The sequence below is a fragment of the Monodon monoceros genome, unplaced genomic scaffold, assembly GCF_005190385.1.
Source record: "Monodon monoceros isolate NGI ecotype Baffin Bay Population unplaced genomic scaffold, NGI_Narwhal_1 Super_Scaffold_7, whole genome shotgun sequence".
Taxonomy (NCBI): Eukaryota; Metazoa; Chordata; class Mammalia; order Artiodactyla; family Monodontidae; genus Monodon; species Monodon monoceros.
This window is the reverse complement of record NW_021703784.1, coordinates 21,721,742-21,735,544: the sequence shown is the minus strand read 5'-3', so window position 1 is coordinate 21,735,544 and position 13,803 is coordinate 21,721,742. Positions and strand designations below refer to the sequence as shown.

Here is a 13,803-nt window from a genome sequence, read left to right as displayed (position 1 = left end):
GAAGAAATGATTTAAAGATGAATAGCTAAGAACAGTATTGTTTGTGGCAATCTATGGATCATTAAGGACATGTTTTAACCAAGGATTTTAGCTCAAATATCAAGAATAAGATTAACTGGATTCTATGGAGTCACAAACACCCCTTTCAAAACGAGTGAAAGCAAACAATGATGGATGTGTCACAAGGACTTCAAGTGGATTTTGAAACAATGAAAATATTTTGGTGATGTCATGGAATGTCAGAGATTCTTGCATGACCTTAAACTCATTTCACAGCAATCCAAAAGTCAAGGTCATTAAAAAGAATGCAATAATGCCATTTGCAGCAACATGGATGGACCTAGAGATTATCATACTAAGTGAAGTCAAGTCAGACAGAGAAAGACAAATACCATATGACATCATTTATATGTGGAATCTAAAATATGATACGAATGAACCTATCTACAAAACAGAAACAGACTCACAGACATAGAGAACAGACTTGTGGTTGCCAAGGGCGAGGGGGGGTGGGCAGGGAAGTACTGGAAGTTTGGGATTAGAAAATAAAGAAATACAGAAATAAAGTCAAGGCCAAAGAAGCAAATCATTTCTAAAAGTTCCCCAGCCTAAGTGAACATATATCACCATTTTTCTATGTCACATGAAAAGAACCTAAAAAATAATATTGTTATAACAGAGTTATTCCACATTTTAAGGTGTTATCTAAAATATATTCCCATATAGCTAGAGACTGGTTTATAGAATTGTGGGAGGTTTAATCAGCAAGTTGGGGGAACTCAAATGCACCATTCAAGATCTGCAAGATAAACCACATGGCTGCAGTTTTATTTAGAAATGGGATGGGTCAACAAATCAATTAAAGAACTTTGAAACAACCTCTTATCATGGTAATCACGTTGATCAACGATTTTTAAGTATTTCCAAATTGAGATCAATGCATAATACTAACCTGGCTTACGAACCAATTCTGGATTTTTTCTACTTAATATATAGGTATGGAACTTCATTTTTAAGTAGATCTGAATATTTTTTTAAATAAGAAAAAAACCTTCTAGCAGCACACAAGTGTCATATGTGTGAGCTTGCACTATAATACTCTACATCAAGGGGGTTCTTTCACAAAGGTAAGCAAACAGTCTAAAGTAGCATGTCTAATCAGCTCACCAAGATTATAGGTAAAATTTCATTTTAATAAACTCTATCTGACCTCAGTGTTCTTGATTGGCAAAGAGCCAAAGAGATGCAAACAACTGAAAAAAAATCTGGAGGGGGTGGGATTAGGTGCTGTAATGGTAGGGCTGGCTCTGGGTCAGCTCTTTTGACTGGCATTTCACTAGATGAAAGGCTCTGGGCTGTGGATTAACAGATTCAGGTTTTACGGGGTCCCGCCAGCATTTTTGCAGTGGAGAGGGTATGGCAGGTCTAATGGGAAGGTGGGCTAGCCCTGGTCAAGGCTGCCAGCTGTACTTACCCAGTGAGGGAGGGAGCCTTCTTCCTAACTGTTACATTTGCTTTATACTGCTTTGGCAAGAACGCATCTGGAACAATGCATACAGTTTGGGTCCCCACCTTTTAAAAAAGACATCAAAAGGTTAGAAAGCATTTAGAACACAGAAGGAAGCCAAATACTGTAGTACAGAAGCCAGAAGCACCCTTGTCACCTTGCATTATGTAGAGCCTTCTATGTAACCAAATTGCCAAAGTAATCTCCTTCCTAATCCTTAACCTCTAACTTTTCTTTTTCAATCACTTTTGAATCTCCACTATTACAATGTGGAAATAAGAATAACTTTAAATCTCCCTTTTGAAAAGATGCTAGAATTCTAATAGTTGCAGCAGCTCTGCACAAACTAGTCATTTTCATAAGACTACCAGATCTCAAAGCCATCAAAATCTTTTTAAGTATTAGTGTAATGCTGAAGATCAGATTTTATATTTTGAGGTTCTCTCTTGATTAAAATATCTTTCAGGCACCAACCAGACTTAGGTACCAAAATACTTCCTGGTGCCTACTTTAAAATCAACACTTGCTATCTATGAATAAGCAAAGGCTCAATATACTGTACCTGCCTACTAAGACTACGGTGAGTAAGACAAACACACAATCAAAACCACCTCCCCTGCAGCCATGTTAGCATTGCAGCGGCTAAAGAGATCAATTTCAGCCCTACTTTCTCTGTTCTGTCTTCTTCAGCTGACTCACCTGCCATTCTCAGACATAGCCCTTAGAGACACCAAAGACAAAGTCACAATTAACTCCAAAAAGAAACTGCTAAACCAATGAAGCTTATACATGTGTTAGTTTTCTGACTGGGGAGAATATTGTTTACAGTATTTTCTATGCTTGAGAGTTAAGCAATTGGAAATGGTAATCTCTATCTTATAAATGGGTTACATATCAAAAGGGCATCTGTGGTGGGCTGTTTCCTATGGAAACCATGTTATAGATGATTAGTTTGGTTTCCAAGCAGTTTAATGCATAATGAAAAACTGAGTCTTGCAGCAAAATACAGCAGAACCCTCACATTTTGATAAAGGAACACTGAAACAAAGCAGTTTTATAATTTTTCCTTAATAGTGAACTTTGATGTTAAATGGGCAGAATTAATTAGAAGGTGATTAAGTAGTACTTGAATTTAAGAACACTTTAAAGAGAATTTTAAGTATTTTCAAGGCCTTTGAAGGTTAGCAGAGCTGGCACTTTATTGTACCAATTGTCATTTTAAAATGTATTGCTGTATCTTTTACCCTAGTAACCAGCACTATTCTCATCATTCTTAACCATAATTGAGGTAGATTTGCAGTACCCATAAAGGAACAAAAGGGGAGAGAGAAGAAAAAGGAAGGAAAAGAGATTGATTGGCATGAGTATACTGAAAAATATTTGGAGGAGCAAGAGAAAGGAGGATGGGGGAGTAAAGTGAATAAATATTAAGGTATAAGAGAGAAAATAAAGTTAAATGAGGGGTTACAGTGGTAACAGAGGAAACTACATGCAGTTGCCTAAAAGAAAGGTAGCAAAGAGACATCATCAGAAATGTTGAAAGTTTGCCACCAGGTGGCGCCATGAAATTAAAATACCTCTAGAAAACAGCAACCCTTGTTGGAAGGGCGGTGAGTGGAAGGTACATACAAATCAGAGGGGCAGGATATTCACAATACAGGTGACTCAGTGTTCGTGGAGTGCCAAACCACAGGTTAGGACATACATCATATCAAGTTATCCCAGGAACGAAACTTGGTTTAATATTAGAAATATCTATTAATTCAATATGTTAACAGACAAAAAAGCATACACATATTATCACAATATACACAGAATTTGCATTTGATACATTTTAAACACCCTTTTGATTTTTAAAAAAACTCTTAGAAAAACAGGTGTATATATATAAAAGGAAGTTTCATTAACCTGATAAAGGTCATCTGCCAAAACAGCAAACTTATGTCATGGCACATGTTAGAAGCATTCTTGTTAAATCAGAAATGAGGTGCACTTATGTTCAACATTGTACTGAAAGCTTTAGTCAAATCAACTCAGTAAGATAAGGAAAAGAAGTAAGTTATATGGATTGAGAAGACAAAGAACTGTATTAATTGTAGATGACTATTTATGTAGAAAGCCCAAAAGGCTTCACAAATTATGAGAAAAAATAAGAATTGAGCAAGGTTCTTGAATATAAGGTCAGCAAACAAAAATCAACTTCATTTTTATATATCAGCCACCAATAGTTTAAAATTAACTACTAAAAAGATAGTAAAAATAAGATGCTTAATAATAAATCTAACAAAAGAAATAGATGATCTAAATGGAAAAATTTAAACTTTACTGAGAAGTATTAAGGAAGACATAACTAAATGGAGAGATATTACATATTCATGACTAGGAATACTTAAATATTGTACAGATATAATTTTTTTCCAAATTAATCTATTAATACATTTCTATCAAAACAAGGTGGAGAAACTTTTAAAGAAAACAGGAAAAAAAGTCACTTCAAAGAGGAGACATGAAAGGCCCATAAATTTAAGAAAAATTCTGAACTATATTAGTAATCAAGACAATGCAAACTAAAAGCACATTTTAAACCTATCAAATTGGCAGGAAGTTAAAAAAGCTAGTGATATTCAAGTGTGTTGAAGTCAGTGTGGGTATACCCTTCCTTTGGAAAACAAGTTGCTGGTTACACAGAAAAGTTGAAATGCCCCTGTAACTGAACAATTCCCCTCTCTAGGTAGAGATACTGTTGCTCACACTACTAGGAAATATGTTCAAGAAGATTTCAGGCTATATTGTTTGTAAAATAAAAAATACTAGAAACAATCCAAGTGTCCATTATCAGGGGAGTGGATAAACTATAGTGCATTCATAAAACAGACACCCTCACAGCAGCGAAAATGAATGAACCACGGCTACATTCATCAAAATGGATGTGTGTGTGCGCATGTATGTAAAGTAGGTAAAGTTCACAGGCATGCAAAAGGAGACATTATATTGTGGATACAAACAGTTAAAATCAAAGAAGAGGGAGACATGATAGAGGAGGAATACAGAATGCCAAAGTTACCACCAACGTACTATTTTAAAACGGATGCATGAGTACTTATATATATATTTACATGTATAATACTACATAAGAATATATACTATATATAATAACAGATTTCTTTATATTTCTCCTAGGCACTGTTGTAAAACAATCTCTAGTTTGTAAATGTTTAAAACTTTCAGAAATTGATGGAGGAAAAATACTACAATAGACAGGGAAGTTATAAATTTTGTTCCAATTATCTTTGGTCTTTGAACCATTAGAATTTTGAAGGTCTCAAATCGTCTAGGTAGAGAAGTCAATAGCTACTCCAAGGACACTGAGTAAAAGAAGCAACTGTATTATTCCCACTGTGTCTGACACCCTCATCTCTAAATAAGTGATTCTCAAAGTGTGGTCCCAGAACAGCAGCATTAGCCTCACCTGTTAAAAATCCAAGTTCCTAGGCACCATGTAGACTTACTGAATCAGAAACTTCAGGAGGAGCCCTGCAATCTGCATTTTAACAAAGTCTGCAGGCAATAATGATGTATGCTAGTTGGAGAACCACTGCTAGAAGTTTCTCAGATGTGTAGGGAAATCTCTTCGTTACTACAAAATAAGACCCCTCTACCATGAAATAAACAATCTAGACAGCTGAGAAAGCCACACCGCTGGCCCTTGGAAGAACGTAACTGTTTTTAAAATCCTTTAATTCAGAGGTCAGCAAACTATGGCTCATGGACCAAATCCAGCTCCCCATCTGTTTTTGTAAAGACCATGATTTAAAAATTAAAAGAAGATAATTTTATGACATATAAAACTGTATGAAAAAATAAAAAAATAAAATTGTATGAAAGTCGGATTTCAGTGTCCATGAATGAAGTTTTACTGGAAGGCAGGCAGCCAGGCTCCTTCACTTACATACGCCCATGGCTGCTCTTGTGCCAAAACAGCAGGGCTGTGTACTTGTGACAGAAACTATTTGGCACGCAAAGTTGAAAATATTTAATATCTGGACCTACCCTTAGAGAAAAAGTTTGCCAACTCCTACTTTATTCAGTAATTACAATCTACTAACCTTGAAGCAAAATATAATCATAGTGATTTCCTCTTAAATGTACAATTTTTCTTTTAATTCCACAGGCAAAAATGTAAGTTTAAAAGAATTCTTAGGAAAGTCAAAGCAGAACCATTTTTATCTACAAGGTAAATCAAATAACCCACACAGAGCATCTGGAGAAAGTTGTTAATTATGCTACTTTCTGTCTTCAATATTGTAATGTGACAAAAAAAATAACTGGTGAATTTTAATGAAATACTCCATCACGTTTAGTTCTGTAAACTAGTTTAGGAATCTCCTCCACAGGCATTTCCTCAGGTGTTTCACTTAAACTGTGAGCCTGTCTCAAGGCTGCACTGTGACTTATTTCTCAGGCCTCAAGCTGTGGCCACCTTCCTCCCTGGCTCTGTCCCAGGCTGAAACTCTCCAGGCAATCTGATCCTCAACCTCTTGAATTTTTTCTAGACCAAGTTCAGTTATCACTGAAGTCCTGCTCACCAAATTTCTGAAATATTTTATTTAACATCTATTAACTAACTCAAACAGCCTATTTCTATACATATCCATCTTCACTTCTCAAATTGCATTTTTTCCTAGATTTCTAAGATCCCTTGAGCACAGACCCTTCATTTGATTTCGAGGGCTTTAACACTCAATAAAAAGAAAAGGATGCTTTCTCACCCCCATGGGTATAAATCGTATATTTCAACTTCAAATCTTTAAGCTATACTCACCTTTTCTTGAAAATGAGAGCACTAAACTCTTCACAGGTTGGCGTTACTAGCCCACACCAAACAGTGGAATAAGCCTGGTCCCCCATTTGATGAGGTTTGATCTCCAGGTCACTGTTACTCTGTATTCAACATAATATTTAGAGCATTCTTCTTTGGCCTCTAAACTAATGAATACATTCACTTTAAGTTATGCAGACAAGAAAATCCTCTGAAGGGCACCGTCATGTAAACATGTCTCAATTGGAAAGTTGGCGTTTTGTAGTTTTTAAAAAAGGGTGGGGGGAAGATTTCAATTCAAAGAAACCCAAACCCAAATGCAGACTCTGCCACTCTGGTGGCCTTTGGGCAGGTTACTGAACTCTAAAATGGGATAGTGCACCTACCTCCAAGGACACCCGCAGCATTTATGATATCTTTGTACAGATTAGGAAAGTGTGTCCCTTCCTCCAGGCACAGGTGTGGTCCCAAGGTGCACGCTTATCTGGTACACACTAAATTTGTATGTCTGTCCCTCCACTCCTGCCACTATGCTTGTGTGACCTCCTTGAGATTTGGCTCCTTTCCAACTTCATCTCACAAACAACTCTCTCCTGGGCTCACTTAGCTCTGGACATACTGCCCTCCTTCCAGTTCTTTGAACCAGTAAGCCCTTTCTTGCCTCAAGGTCTTTGCATATGCTGTTCTCTCTACCTGGAATGCTTTAAAGCGAATCTTGTAAACTGGTGTCCAGTGGGCCACTTCCAAGAGAGCAGATATATTATTTGGCTTGCAAAACATTATCTAAAATTTTTTAAATAGCTGAAGTGTAAAATTTCAGAGACTTCACATAAAATTACATTTCTACTTAAATATTTAAAGCATTATTCTTTGGATGCTTTTTTAAAAAAGCTGTTTGCTGGCTTATCTTGGAAAATCAAAATAGCACTGCTTTGAGGAGCTGCCACCCTCTTTAGACCCAGCGTGAAGATTCCCCCACCAGGCCCAGTGTGCTCATTTGATCCTTCTGGGCATTTGCATTTGCCATCTTGATTTAAATTTAAAAAGCTAGGCTTCTCTTTTTTCAGGTGGCAACTTATATGCCAGATCCTCACAGAGACTTTTTCCGACCTTCCTATCCCCGATTATCATCCTATTTTCCCCAACTCAGTCCCTTGTTTCTTTCACAGCATTGATACAAATTTGCTGCTTTTATAGGTCAAAGATGGTTGAATATTAGCAATTTTACATGATTCAATCTAATACGATTCACAACTTTTAAATTATTCTGCATGTGTTTCATGACTTACCATAGAAAGTAAGTCCATTAATAAGGATCTAGTCTTCTTCACTATTATATTCTCAATGATTAGTAGGTACACAGTACCTGGAAGGTACTAGGCACTAAAATATTTGGATGAATAAATGCAAGGACTCCTCCTACCAAAAGTTCCTTAGTAGCTCCAGAACATACACAAAACCCATTTTTACCTATCCTGAGGTACCTAGAAGTAGCCCAAGTTATAAGTGGACTTTCCTAACCCACAGCCCAAGGCAGTCCTACTATCCCCTGCTCAACTCTAGAGCTGGCTTTAGGCCCAGACTTCCATCAGCCTCTGCTTACATAGCTGACACCCCTGGTTCTAGCACTGGAAATTACTCCTAAGGTATGATTTTTTCCTGGAACCCCTGTGCAAACCAGCATTGAGACCACCATTGGACATCCACTGAGATGTTCCCTCAGCCCTAAAGGGAAGCTGGGGGAAAACTGTACGTGTTCCTGAGATAAATGCTGACAATTGCAATAACCTCTACATCCTTGGAGATGTTAGCAAGGGGTCTGTTGTTCCCCAGATCTTTGTATGTATCTCTTTTCTACTTGTCTGTCACACTATATCTTAACTCTTCGTTTCTTCCTCTACACTATGAAAGTTTTTTAAAATTATTTATGAATCCTCAGGACCTAACTTCAAGTACTTAACAAGTGCTTAGTGAATGAAATTATTTGAATGGATTAAATCATTCAAATGCTACATGGTGCACCCCTAAAAGGTAAACATGCATACAGATTTTCACTTACTAGGTACAATTTCATGGACTGGAGCAGGGCTGTGGGGTGGGGTTCATGCCAGTGTCAGCTTCAGACATCTGGAGCTGACGGAGGGCACTACTAGAAAGAGCACTTTCCTGTTCTGTGTTTGTGGAAAACACTTCCCAGAAGATACTACACAGTTAAGCTAAGCAAAAAACTAGTCTTAACTCCAAAGCAATTGCTCTCTTCAATGATTTTCTTACTGCCAAAGCCAGTGTACATTGAAACATTGTAACAGACCTGTTTCCTATGGCTTTGGCGGTCACCCAGGATGTTTAACTCTGCCCTGTTGTGTTTCTGCAGCTCTTTCCTGAACGTACTCTTGCTTTGGCCAGCCCTTAAATATTGGTGCTCACCAGGGCTCTGTACTAGCTGTTCTTTCCTTACACTTTCTCCTTGGGAACTCTTATGACATTCCATCAGCATTCCAAACTTGTCCAAAAAAAGCATCACAGGCACATCCACACCTGCTCCCTCTCATGATTCTCCAGTGTTTCATAGCACCACCTTCTGAATCTCAAAGTTTATACTTTCTCAGTACAAACAGGTAGTTCCAGCACACTCCAAGTCTTTTTGTGCCTGAAGGTATTTACATACATAGTTCCCACTATCTGGATAGCCCTCCTATCTTTGCCCCTCACGCCCTCCCACCATTAAGAATAACTCATTCTTAAAGGCTTGGCTTAGGAGTCATCTCCTCCAGGAAGCCTTCCACCAAGACTAGATGCCTTCCTCTGAGCTCCCAGAATTCACCCACCTTATTCATTTAACAAAAAAAATTGAGCTCTATCATGCACCAGGCATTGCTCGAGGTACTGAGCACATTTCATTGCACAAAACAGCAAAATTCCTGCCCTCATGAAGCTTACATTCCAGTGGGAAAAGACAGATAATAAACAATACAAATAGGTAAAAAAATATTAAAGTATATATATATTAAAATATTAAAAATATATATAGTGTGTTGGATAGTAAGTGCTATAAAGAAAAATAATTAAGAGACATGGGTAGGGAATACTGGGGAAAGTGTAATTTTAAATAGGGTAGTAAGGGAAGGCCACATTGAGGTGACATTTAAGCAAAATCCTGGAAGTGGCAAGGAAGTGCATCATAAAAATACCTGGGGAGAAAAGGCATTCCAGGCTGACGTAACAGGAGCACTGGCTAGTTTAGAGAATAACAAGGAAGCCAGTTGACCTCAATTCAGTGAGAAAAGCGGAAATCAGCAGATGAGGTCTGAGAGTGACAAGGAATCAGATGATCTTGGGCTCTGAATGACCACTGAGAAGGATATAGCTTTTACTGAGATGGAAAAGGTCTGGAGAATTTTTGAGCATGACAGGATCTGACTTACCTTTTTAAGGCTACTGTCTTCATAGACTGTAGAATATCAAGAGAGGAATCCAGAAAATCCATCAGAAGGCTCTAGCAATAATACAAGCAATCCTGGTGTGTGGAACAGGGTGATAGCTGTGGAGGATGTATGAAATGGTCATTTTTTGAATATATTATATATTTTGAATGTTGGGCCAACAGGTTTGTGGTTGGATCGGGTGTGGGTTATGAGAGAAAAAGAAGAATCACATTACAGTCAAGGTTTGGGCCAGATCCACTGAAAGGAGGGAAGACGAAGAGGAAGACTGAGACAGGAGCAAGTGGGCAGGGGGTGGGAGAAGACCTCGAGTTTGGTCTGACATAGCAAGTTTGAGATGCTTATTAGATATCAAAGTGGACATGTTAGGTAGATAGTTGGATATACACATCTGGAGTTCAAGGTAGAGGGTTTTGGCTGGAGATTTGAGTTTTTAGCATACAGATGGTATCTCAAGCAACAACACTGGAGGAGGACACTAAGGGAACCAAGTGTAGACGGGGCAGACCTGGGCCTTGGCACACTCCAACATTAACAGGTTGAGGAGGGAACATTACTTACTCATACACACACATTAATTTACTTCGTCTACTGGGAGTAGACCATGAACTCTTTACTGCTCAGAACAAACCATGTCTATTTTATCTCTACATACTTAGCAGAGGGCCTGGCACACACTCAATAAACATATGCTGAGCAATACCATCTAAAGAGAATCACAAATAAAATCCTTCAAAGGCAAGAAGACATAAAAACTGGAATCCAAAGGACTGGAGTATAAATACTAATACCCACAATACTGACAGATGAATAAAAATATTATGAAAAACAAAATGACAGAAGTTAATAAACACCTTTAATATGCCAAGCTGTAAACAAAGTATTCCATGTATATTATTACAGTCAATGCTCATAAAATCTATAGTATTACTCCCATTTATCAGATGAGGAAACTGATGTTCAAAATGGCTGAGTGGCTTCCTAATGTCACACATCTAAGAAAGTGGCCAGGCCACAATTCAAACCCAGATGCAATTAACTCTACATCGTGCTGCTTCACATCTATTCCAAACACTCTAAATGCCAGTCAGACTGCCTGTGTATCTAATGTGCTCTGGACCAATAAAACCTGGATCTAAGTATCTACTGTAAAAAACAAAAACAATGGCTGAAAAAGCAAGAGAATCTGGGAAAGGATCCCTGAACCCTTAGAATGCGGATAACCATGGGCTATGAAGTCTGTAATTTCACTTGACAATTTCTGAGTGTGCCTGAAAACCTATGCAGAAACAGCAGGGATCAGAACTCAGTAGCACCAAGCAGCTGAAAGAGCAACAGAGGGATGGTGAACACTACAGACTGAGGACCTAGACTTTATGAGCCTCTCTGGTACATCAGCTTAGAATTTACTGTGAATCTCAGGGAACAGGGGAAGAGAGGGAGACTGCAAACCACTAATATCAGTGTTTCTTCTATCTGATTAACATGAAATATCGTTAGCACTTTGAAACTAATTAGGCTGTACCCCCCAAAATATTTGGTGCCCAAGAAAATCACTTAAGAACCAAAAGTTTATAGGTACAAGAGCAATATCTGATCTGAAAAGTGAGGTGTGAAATCAAAGGACATTTTCTTAAAGTCAGAAAGAAAGATCACATAATAGGATGAATTAAGTTGATCTACCTCCTTAAAAATCAAAGAAAACTTCGATATTCTTTGAAATAATTTTCCTGTTCCTTGGTGTCATGGTCGAGTGTTTTGCAATGATCTGAGCTTGTCATTTTCCATTTTAATAAAAGTAAGCAAATGAAAACTCTACACTGAGGAAATGGTGGTACTCAAAGGAAATTAAAAACCAAAAAGCTACCAAAGTACCTTTAGAAAGGTACTGATTTTCTTCTTTTTTAAAAATAGCATTTTCTGATTATAAAATTTGAAGAAGTCAGAGAATTTTTATATACTGGCAGATCTTTTACACTTGAGCCCTCAAAAGTGAAACATTAAAGCCATTATAGCTACGTCACCTTTTAAACCTGAAATACAGAAATCCAATTTATGAAAAGGAAAAGTGCCTACTTTTCTTATAAAGGTGCTTCAATAAGCACATACTACTATTTAAATTTTTAAAATGTAAAAAGTGCACCTACATCATTTAAGTAAAAACTTCCTAACACAATATCTTAAACAGGATAAAACAAAAGCAGTGTTTGTTCAACAATACATGGCAGTATTGTATATAAAGCAAAGTAAAAATATAAATGTTCATCAGAAGTTAAGGGGCATCCACATAATTAAATACTGTGGTATTTTTGTACTTATATATAACGATTTCCAAAATACACCATTCAGTGCAAGAAGCACAACACTGTGTATACAGAATGTTATACCTTATGTAAACAACAATAAGTATACAACATATGCATGCTTCTACATGTACAGGTAATTTCCAGGAGGCACAAGGTGAAAAAAATAGTTACCATTGGGGAGAGCTGCAGGGCTAGAGGACAAAGCAAGGAGGCTTACTTTTTTGTGTTACCCTATTTTTATCTATTGAATTTTGTTTCATGTTCACTTATATATTTGTTAATTTTAATGATTTAACCAAGTTTTTAAAAAAATTACACTTCAGTCATAAAGTAGCTAAGTATGACCTAAAGCACCTTTAGTATTTGGCAACTTCAACACATAACATGATAATACTGGAAGCCAATGAAAAATATGCTTTTCTTAAAATAGCTATAATACCTAATTTCTAGTTTTTTAAAAACAATTTTCTTTATGCATAGCTGAAAGTTGTTTTTTAAATAAAAAAGGAGGGACTCTGGCAATAATAGTTATTTTAATGCTTAAAATAATCTCCAAAGAAAATAACCAGGTACTTCCCTGGTGGTGCAGTTGGATAAGGCTTCACGCTCCCCATGCAGGGGGCCCGGGTTCGATCCCTGGTCAGGGAACTAGATACCACATGCATGCTGCAGCTAAGAGTTTGCATGCCACAACTAAGGAGCTGGCAAGCTGCAACTAAGAAGCCATGGAGCCACAACTAAGGAGTCCGTCTGCCACAACTAAGACCCGGTGCAAATAAATAAATAAATATTTAAAAAAGAAAGAAAGAAAATAACCAAAGAGGAAAAGAACAATCCTTAAATATCCCAGTTTTCTGAAGCTTTGCTATGATACAAACTATTGCTATATACATTTACAAAAATCAACACAATTAACCAGTGTCTGAGAAGGAAATTCTACCTGTACTGTTTGAGGTAATGGGTATCCTGATATTTACCTAAAGTAAAAAAATAATGGTAAACTTAGTGGCAAGTTAAATAAGTAATTAACAAAAGGGTTATAAGAAAACTTTAATATTAAATTACATTTCAATACTGGCTATTCTAATATAAACCATTATTGTTAAGGTTGCTTACATTCAATAAATTCTATTATAAGAAAACCAGACACGTTGATATTAAAGAAAATGCAATTCCTTAGTGGCAGAGAACCAAGTTAACATTAGCTAGCCTACCTAGTGATTAATTTATAATTTTGATGCTCCCCAGCAGCTGTAATTTTATAAATGAAGAATGTATTTCCCAGCCTCATTAATCAAGTCAATATCATGCTTCTTTGCATGCTAATTAGCACCTACTAATAACCTCTCATTTTAACTCCTGAACATTTTATCTCAATTTTTCTTTTGATTTTTACTACTTTTACTTTCTGTACCTTAATTTGAGTCCACGTCCCAAGTCCCTAACTACAATTTCCTTGACACAGTCACAGGGTCACATCTATCTCCCATAACTCTACCAGTGCTTTGCATAAATAGCAACTGCTCTGTAAATCACTGGAAGAAGGACTGCATCTATGAATGCATATGTATGTAGGTATTAATCTTATTACTTTATGGGAAAAAATCCATAAATTCTTGTAATGCCTAAGAACTAAGGCATAATTGCTCAAAAATAAGGTAGTGGAGAACACTTTCCTACCTGTATACATCACATCAGTAATCTAGAAGACATATTGGTCTCCAGTCT

General features: G+C 37.0%; 1 protein-coding gene across 1 annotated transcript in view; it reads right to left on the bottom strand.

Moving 5' to 3' along the window:
* Positions 1–1,490: 1,490 nt before the first annotated feature.
* Positions 1,491–13,803, bottom strand: part of RDX (radixin) — a 98,786-nt gene continuing 86,473 nt past the window's right edge. The window contains exon 15 of the mRNA XM_029207879.1: positions 1,491–1,572. Within this exon, the coding sequence (XP_029063712.1) occupies positions 1,506–1,572 (67 nt within the window). The 3' untranslated portion in view covers positions 1,491–1,505. The remainder of the gene's footprint in view (positions 1,573–13,803) is intronic.